We start from the raw sequence: 9,441 nt of genomic DNA on the forward strand, positions 1-9,441 counted from the left end.
AAAAACTTACTTAATTGTTATTGACTTGAACTTTTTGATACAGTTTTTTTATTAGAGTCTAAGTAGGTATTTTGGAAATTGTTGCTTAATTTGTAAACACGCAATTGCAATCTATTTTATATTTTTATTCAAAGGATTTGCTCAAAAACTTTAAAGTAAACTGTTTGTTGGTTATCTATAGATATATTATACATATTATGCAGACATATGTATATAAATACATATATGCAATACTTTGTTTTAGGCTAGGGTGTTGTTTAGTAATATGAAATATATGATTACGTTTAATCAGTAGTTGATGAAAGTTGAAGAACTATTTTTATATGAAAAAATATATATATAATTATATAAATACTGTATGTATAAAATACAAGTTAATTTAAAATGGCTGAGTGAATAAAAACAAACATAAGAAATGTATTGTAAAAAATTAAATAATCGTTTCTTTATTATTTTTATAATGTTGCAGGCTGTTAAACAATACAATGAATTCCAAATAAGACACGATTTGATTTGAATTTGGCGCGCATGTTAACGCAATTTTGACAGCGTCGCAACTAACACTTATTTCGATATATATCGCAAGGAAGAAACACATTGTGTCGATGTAAGATACTTGTTAATATTATCGATGAAAATTCATCGATACATAAACCTCTAGCGATGATATGAAATAGTACTCACAGCTGACGAAAGGCCCAGCACTATTATTAATGTCATTTCATTTTTCGTTGTGCGCAATAAAGTTAGCAGCTAGCAGATCAAAGAAAACGATTATATGCGAAAGCAGGAAGACCAGCTTGGATAAAAAAAAAGCTAGTGAAGTCTGTTAATACATTTTTGCCAATATATTAACATTGAAAAAGAAAAGTTAAATCAAATACGCACTGCAAAACTCGACAGCTAGACGAACAGCAGATTCAATATGTTCGGGCATAAGCTTATAGTATGCACGACTTTGCTCCTGTTGAGCAGCTCTGGTGAGTAAAGCTAAAACTAACCCCATACCGCGTAAACGCCCGCAAAAAACTGCAACTCTTTGTTCAATTTACTTGCTTGTTCATCGCAATTTAATTTCTGTTGTGTTTCTCTTGCTGTTTCGCCTATTGGCATCCGCTTGCACGCACGTAACCCGTTTGACGGGCTGATGGATGTGTTTCTATTTTTTTGTGGTTTTATCTACAAGGGCTGTTGGAAACAACACAAAATCGCATGTAGAATAATTAATACGTATTAAACACATTTACGTGAGTATGTCAGTGTGTGTGTCTGCAGCACATTGACATTTATCTGGCTTGTGACACTTTTCTCGTGGTTGTCGTTGGTGCAGTGTAGGACAAAGTGCTAAAGTAGAATCTAAGAAGTCTAACAAGATGGTGGCTTAGTACCGCTGCAACATAAAGTACGAACAAAAAGGCGAAGCAAATGCAAGCGGTTTCTTTAGCTCTGACTCCAGTTACGCATACATGCGTTATTGTTACTGATGCATATATGCATATGTTTGTTTGTATTGTATGCTGGCGCTTATCTAACCGACAAGAACAACGTTCTACCTGCATAGAGCATGAGAAACGGCAACGGGCAGATAAAACAATTTGCTTTCCTATTTCTCTCTATCTCTCTTTCGGCTTCTTCAGCCGGCAGCAGCAGCAGCCCCCGCATTGCATATGTACGTTCGTTTGTATGTAAGTGTGTAGCAGAATGCAGGCATATTCAATTTCTCACTGTTGCCTGCTTCTCCGCTTTTGCTCTTTGGCTACACTTTGCCGTCTTCTTTTGTTGAGCCTGACATCAACAATTTAATTATATTTGATTCACAACAACGCTTAAGTTGTTTATTTATTTAACTTGCTTGTTGTTTGCCTTAGGCATAACCGCCCCCTCACATACACGTATATATCCCCTTTATCAGTAAGCACTAAATGCAGGCGTATTTGTGATATAGCAGCAGCAACAGTCGCAGAGATGTGGTAATTCCCCCTAAACTATTTGTTGAATGTTTCTAGAACAGAGCAGCTGCTGCATGTTTTTAATATAATAGTCGTTGGCAAATTAAATTTGTATACAAAAATAATTGCTTAAAAACGAGTTTTAAAAATTGTAACAATTTGTTTTAATTTGTTCATTTGTTAACTATTTAAAAATATAAAATAAAAATAAAAATAAAATAATAGATATTTAATTATCTTAAGCTTAAATTTTGTTTGCAATTTGAGTATTGACTCCAGCAATATCTTTGCTGCGCTGCATATATCATTTTTATATATAAATTTAATCAGGCTTATACTTTCCGTTCATTAGCTGCATATGTTTATAGCTATATATTATTTATATTTGTCTAATCTAACTCTTGCAATCCTTCAACAAAGACGCAGAAAGTATACCATCTATATATATATTTACATACGACTGTATATATACATAATATATATATTCGTGTATTAGTTTCAGCTGCGGAAAAATCAAATTGTTTATTTGTGCAAAATTTTTGCTGATAAGATTTTGTCACACATACTTGAGAACTGACTCGTATAACTGTAGAATAAGCCTGATGAAGCTATAGGACATATTCATACATATATTTTTGTATACATTTGAAACTGGCCCGCATAATTCGAATAGGATCGATTGTTGATATGCGTCATATAGATCGGAAAAGTAAGCGAATTTAGAGTGGAAGATATTTTGGGAAAAGTTAGCCAGATAATATGCACTATATTAGCAGATAAGAATAATTATAATATAAATATAATGTTAAAGGTTTCGATTAAATATATATAATATATACAAACGAGTCTTAAAGCCCTCTATTAAGTATAAACTGAAGTAATTCCCTTTAAGCTTCTGAGTTTACATAGAAACTCAATAATGAGAGTTCTTTCATTTGATAGCTAATACATTGATATAGATATACATAGTTTTATAGATACTTATTGGAGTTACTTTGTTGCATGCTACATATATTTCTAAGTTAAATTATTCCACTTTCTTCAAGAAGCTTAAATTATTTCCTGCCACAAATGCAATTCCTAAAACGAGAGCAAGTATTAGGAAGCATTTCCTTTGAACTTTAATTAGAGGTCTCGCATTACACATGATTTTCTAGTGTGCATGCCCATGGCAAATAAATCTTATTAGCTGGCGCAGTTTTCCTGGAATTTTCCAGTTACGCCTGAAAATTGTATTGAAGTTGTCTCTCTGTCCGTTGTCTGTTTCGAAAGGGGTTTGGGTTTGTTCTGGTTATTTGCTGTTTGCTGCTGCTTAACTTGCATTTAAAGGTCATCTCTGCAGTCGTGTTACAATGGCATTGAACTAGAACGATGGGCGTGCCAAGTGGGGGCGGTACGGGGCCGTAACGTGTTACCTGTGTGTCTTGAAAGTGGCAACTATAAGTACCTTAGCTTTTACTACAAATATATGAATATAATATAATAAGCTGCGTTGAGTCATTAACTAATGGAAGAAAAATATGTGTATATATAATATATATGCAAATACAGATATAGATACTTTTTAAGCTTGCAAAATTGTTGTGACGAACTGTAAACTCAACTTTATAGATAAAAACAAAGAGGATTGAAATAAAAACAAGCTATAATTGAGATACGCTGTTCGGGTAACGAAAGCGAGAGTATAAGATAAATCACAAACTATCTATACAACTCCAGAAGTAGAGCATTGGACAGTCCGTTCGAGCCGTTCTCAACTTTATTTATTTACAACTTCTGCGACGTTTAATCGCCAAGTTAAACGGAAATAAGTGACGCACATGAAGTAGGGAGTATATGGAGAGTATCTATAGGTCTATCAGTAGCAACTGTCGCTGAATAAACCCTTTGTGCGTGGCGAGTGCAAAGGTTTAATTGAAAGCCTTCAAACACTCCACAAATCTATGTCACTTGCAACAGACACGCCCACAAGTATAGACAGCCGTCCTGCCCCTCGCCCCCACAGCCGTTGGCCAACGCATGTACTTCTGGCTGTTTGGTTATCAGTTGGCGACTGTGCAAATATTTATATTATTCATCAATGTGACTCAGACAGAGCTCTGAAAACTAAGAGGGCCGACGCAACAATATAATGAAATACAAAGCGCTCGACTAAAATTTTGTTATTCATTGAAACATGATAATTATATTAAGTCGACTCTTGATTCTACATGAAGTGGACGAATGGATGCCTGAATAGAAAGCGCTGTAAATGCTTTGTGGTCGTGAATGATATATTTATAATATAAATGTATAAATATATATATGCACATATATATTTCTTAATTGAATTATACGTTTAGTATATATGAAAGGTAACTCGGCATTTATATACGTTCGTTATATATCGTATGTAGGTGAAGAGCTGGAGGTACGGGTAGAGATAGAGAGGGAGACTCTGAATACATAGTATTTATGGGCATATGAGTTTACCTTTATTTATTGCCTAGCAAAATATAATGTATACTGATATTACTTGGATTTTGAATTTTACACTTTCAGTAATAAGTATTGCCTGCCTAGTCTAGTTTGCTATGTCGAACTTTCCCCAATTTCTTTAAAGAAAGGAAGGATTTACTCTACATATGTATAGCTTATATGGTCTTCCGCCTATCTCATTCCGTAACTGCTTCAACAAACGAAGAATACAAATGAAAGCCAATCGAATTGAACAGCTCTGCCATATTTTCTTAAAACGTGGCTAAAGACTTGGCAAAGGTTTAATGACCTGTTAACAACTGATAAATGCAGCGCATATCGTTTATTTACACATCAAATAATAAGGAAGACCCACGCAGACACACACAGATAACACTTTTTAAAGACACAATTGTTTATTAACGCACACCTTTATTTTCATCTCTTGCAGTTTACTCGCAGTCGCTGGGGGTGAGCTTGAAAATGCCGACTTTCCCGATCAGGAAAAGCCGTTAACATCGAGCAGCAGCAGCTCGACTTCGACAACCTCAACCACGGCTAAACCGCCCATAACCAGCAGCTCGAGCACCACTTCAACAACGTCGACAACAACAACAACAACTAGCACTGCGGCCCCAACAACCAGCACTGTGGCACCAAGTACCTCGACACCTGCGCCCGTGCCAACCACTACACGCAAGCCACAACCGTATCCAGAACCAACTGCCGGCTCATGGAACTGCTCCTGCATTATGCTCACCATGGCAGCTCAGCTCAACTTACCTACGAGACAAAGAGTGAGTTCTAGTCTCTCTCAAGTCCTCCAATCACATTATTAACTTTAACTCTTTGTAGGCGGCAACATGTCCAACGCCCTGTTCAACGTGCCCAGCACTGCTAAATTGGATCATTGCTTGTGCGATAGCCGGTCACGCAGTTCATGCAGCTGAATTGGGGTTCAGTTGACTCGCAGGAATCGTTGGTGCTGCACTGGAGAACAAGAATAAGTCCGTTTCACTTACTTACTTCCATCAAAGTGGTCTTGCCGCTATCCGCTGCAGATTTCCCCGATGCTAAGGGTAAGTGCTTAGAGAGTAGAGAGTAAGAATCGTTTGCATCGCTGGGCACAGTTATTGGCAGTTGCCTTCATCTGGATAAATTTAAAATGGATTTTCCTTGAAATTTTATCTTGAAAAAATAGGCTAAATGTGTGTAGGATCCAGAGTAGAGTCCTGTTTACTTTGATAGAAATTTGTGCAGAAAACTAGGAATAATGCCTACCTTAGGCGTGGGTTATATACATATTTATGTATAACAGATTATCTTATCTTTTATAAAGGTTTTATATTGTTTCTAGTTATAAAAGCTGATTACAGCTAGCCATGTGCGTCTGTGTGAACACGTATTAGAGCTGTAAATGGGTCATAAAATAAACTACTGAACATATTCAGTATTTATTTGCAGATAAAGTATTCCCTTTGGTATTGATATGTTATATATGATTTATAAAATTGGTTATTCCACAAAATCTTCAAGTTATTTATTTGAACATGAATTTTGGAAAAGGAAATGTTGTTCACATAATTAGCTTGCCCAGAGCAGATGCAAATCGATCCCAATTTTATTTGTTAAGCTAATTATTGTTATCGTTATATTGCAGAGAATCAGACCATTCAGTTGATACACAACAGCCAGAACACGGACTTCAAGACGCCCGAGAAGATGTCGTACCATTGCACACGCGTCCAGAAGTTCAACATGTCGGAGACCATCAGCGGCAACGAGACCATTGGCACGATCAGTGTTGGCCATGTGCAGGTGGAGGCATTCCGCAGTGCAAATGCCACTGGCTTCTCCACGGTGCACGATTGCGACAGTTCGGAGACCTCCGATGTGGTGCCCATTGCTGTGGGCATTGCCCTCGCGGCTCTGATTCTTGTGGTCCTCATCTCGTATCTGTGTGCGCGTCGTCGTTCCACCTCTCGCGGCTACATGAGCTTCTAAGCTGGTGTAAATAAGATAGCGATAGATAAAGAGAGTTTAGCAGAGAGAGAGAGAGAGAAATGTGAGGAGTGCCCAGGCAGTTGGCAGCAGTTGTTGTTGTGTGTGTGTGTGTGAGAGAGATTGAGCGAGCGAGGGGAGCGTAGGGGTAGTTAGTGCGTTGTAATCAGAGAGAGTTGTAAGATTGATTTTCTAATGGCAGAACAGACAGAGAGGGAGAGCACTAAGCGAGGGGAAATAGAAAAGGATGCAAGAAATTAGAAATTTGTAAATTTGTCAAACGGTTCTTCTAATTTTTTGATTTTGTTTTATTTTATTAATTTTTTGTCTAAATTACAAAGGGGAGATATTAAAATCTAAAACCAACAATTCTGTGTGTATGTGTGTGAGCGTGGCATTCTTAAACTTATCCGTAATCGTATCAAACTATCAAATTGAATCTTTTAATTACATTTTCTACGATACAAGCAACAATTATACTTCAATTTCAATTAAACGTCGAAAGGTGGGAAACGCGCGTGCGAACGTAGGGGGGAGTAGGAGGAAAGAAATACGATACTGTGGCAAGTAACGGTTATTACGTAAATGACAACAACAAACAGCGAAAAGAAAACCACACAACATTTTAAAAAAATACAATTATATTGATTTTAAATTATAACCGTTAATAAACAGCAACAAATTATGTATTATTTGCCGCTTTGAAGCGTAATAAACGATAAACCAAAAAAAACATTTAATTGGAATCGCTTGCGCAAGCAGTTCAACGTATCCGATTGGAATGTTGGGCTCAAGCAGTGTATACACTGCTTACTGGATGCTCACAACAGCCGCTGCGTTGAACTGCTTGCGCATTGGCGGTAATTTTTAATTCGGTTATTTGGGGGCATTTACAGTCAACACTCGGTAATTGAAAAACTTTCAATTGCAAATATTTTAAATTAGATTTTATTTATTAAAAAATAGTAAGAATGTTGCTTCTTCTACATTCTTACTCATGTAAATTTACTAAATGGGCAACAAACTGTCCGCGTTCATTTCTGCATCATCGTCCGAGTCGTTGCTCTGCTGTGCGCGATACATGCCAGTGCGAGGACGTTCGGCAGGCGGGCCCAACGGATCCACATGCTGCTTCACTGTTAAGACGTTTATTGGATTAAGCTGGCGATGGCTTCGAGTGCAACTTACCTGAGTAGGAGCTGCCGCTTTGAACGAACTGTTCAGCACTGTAGCCACCTGATGAGCTGGACACGAGCGAAGCGGAGATGTCGCTATTCTCCTGCAAACGTTCCTCATTCGAAGGTCGCAATGCTGTAAGGGGCAGATAGCAAGAGAGATAGCAAATAGCCGTTGTGTGCTTGCTTACTCACTCTTTAGGTTGCTGCTCCTGCTGCCTCGACTGGAGGTGGCCGAGGAGAGACGCTGCTGTTGGTAACGCTGTTCGTTTGGCGCTCCTGCTGCTGCTTGTGCAGCCTGGCGTAGTCCTGGCTATAGCGCTCGTGCAGCTCGGACATACCCAGTGACTTGGTCCTGCATCAGCGCATCACCCGCACACAGGTGAGATTGTCGGAAAGCGGGCATAGATTCTCGAACATGCCCAGATATTGCTTGGGCGGCAGATACGAATTGCGAAAGCAGCTGGCAATGCGCAGCATTAGGTTCGGATCATTGGGATCGGCGAGCACCGCACGCTCATAGTAATAGAGCGCCTTTTCCGTGGCCTGCAGCTTGATGTAGTAGGAGCCAATGGAGCTGGCTATGTTGATGTCGCTCATGTTGATGCGGTACGCCTCGTTGTAGTACTGATTGGCCTCCTGGTGATCCTGTCGCTGCTCATACATGCTGCCGACCTTCTCGAACAGACGCGAATCGACATCCGTCGCCGAGATGCCCAGCACCTGGAGGTAGGCCTGCAGGGCACCTGGCGAGCTGCTCGACTTGAAGCCCCCCGACGAGGCGCTGCTCAGCCGTCGCTCCTGCAGCTTGGCCAGCTGGTAATAGACATGACTGTGCTGCACGGAATGCGGCTGCATGAGCTGAGCCTTCAGCAGCTCAAACTGCTCCTCGGCCAGCTCAAAGTCCTGCTGCTTCAGCGCCAGCAAGCCCAAATTGTAGTTGGCCTCGAAGCTCGTCGGATCCAATTGCAGGGCGCGCTGCAAGCGCTCGCCAGCCGAGCTCAGATTCTGATTGAGCATATCGACAATGCCGGCATTGACCAGGGCCAGTGCACTTGTCTGCAGCGCGCCCAGCTCCTCCTGCAGCTGATTGAGGCAGTGCGTCGCCATCTCCAGATTGCCCAGCTGCAAGTTGCCGCAGGCATTGGCTCTCTAAGTTTATAAACAATTCGAATTGGCAACTTACATTAATATAGATAAAGCTCAGATTCGTTAGCGCGCTGGCCGTCATGGAGCTCTCGCTCTTGCGATCGTACATCTGCAGCGTCTCAATGGCCTGGTTGACGTCGTTCTGGCGCAAGTAAGTAGACCAGCGCCTTGTTCAGCTCCAGCTCGTTGGCCAGCCACGACAGATTTGATGTTCGGATGACCTCAATGCACCAGTTGTAACCTGTTGCAAAAGTCAATGCTGGTTAATGATATCAAAAGGTTTGCTTATTGCAAGGTGAAATATTAATAAATATTTATTATAAAATTATTAATTATAAATATATATAAATATTATAAAATATAAAATGCTTTCTGTAAGCTAACAATATAACAATATTATTCTCTTCTAGAACAACTGAACTAAACTGAAGCTGAGCCTCTTCAGATACTTCAGTTAACAGAAAACTTACAGAGAAGAGTTAAAGATCTTCCCAACTCATAGATTTTTACAGAAGAAGCTCTTTAAATTCCTCTTGGATGAGCACTTCAAATTCTTAGAATTTCTTAGAATATTCTATAATAGAAACTGATTATTGTTAAAATATGATCAAGGAGAAAACCAAACTATAGAAATGTTTGGATGAAGATTACCTAAAATCTCCCTCTCCCTCTTTTCTCTCTCTCCTCTCTCTCTCTCTGTCTCTCTCTCT

At 39.3% G+C, this 9,441-nt stretch overlaps 2 protein-coding genes across 2 annotated transcripts; one reads left to right on the top strand and one right to left on the bottom strand.

Annotated features, from left to right (window-relative positions):
- Positions 1-814: 814 nt before the first annotated feature.
- Positions 815-6,521, top strand: LOC115483014 (cell wall protein DAN4). The gene is given in 5 exon segments (XM_030223710.1): positions 815-980; positions 4,858-5,207; positions 5,262-5,333; positions 5,336-5,485; positions 6,067-6,521. Coding segments are annotated over 5 exon segments (948 nt in total). The 5' UTR covers positions 815-948; the 3' UTR covers positions 6,411-6,521.
- An 894-nt stretch (positions 6,522-7,415) lies between these two features.
- LOC115483013 (intraflagellar transport protein 88 homolog) lies at positions 7,416-8,972 on the bottom strand (the record flags this gene model as incomplete). The annotated part of the gene is given in 5 exon segments (XM_030223709.1): positions 7,416-7,543; positions 7,778-7,852; positions 7,855-8,707; positions 8,769-8,885; positions 8,887-8,972. Coding segments are annotated over 5 exon segments (1,259 nt in total), but the record flags the coding sequence as incomplete, so codon positions are not given.
- Between the last annotated feature and the right edge of the window lie 469 nt (positions 8,973-9,441).

This window comes from Drosophila hydei, unplaced genomic scaffold (genome assembly GCF_003285905.1).
Source record: "Drosophila hydei strain 15085-1641.00,03,60 unplaced genomic scaffold, DhydRS2 tig00000265-arrow-arrow-pilon, whole genome shotgun sequence".
NCBI classification, from domain to species: Eukaryota; Metazoa; Arthropoda; class Insecta; order Diptera; family Drosophilidae; genus Drosophila; species Drosophila hydei.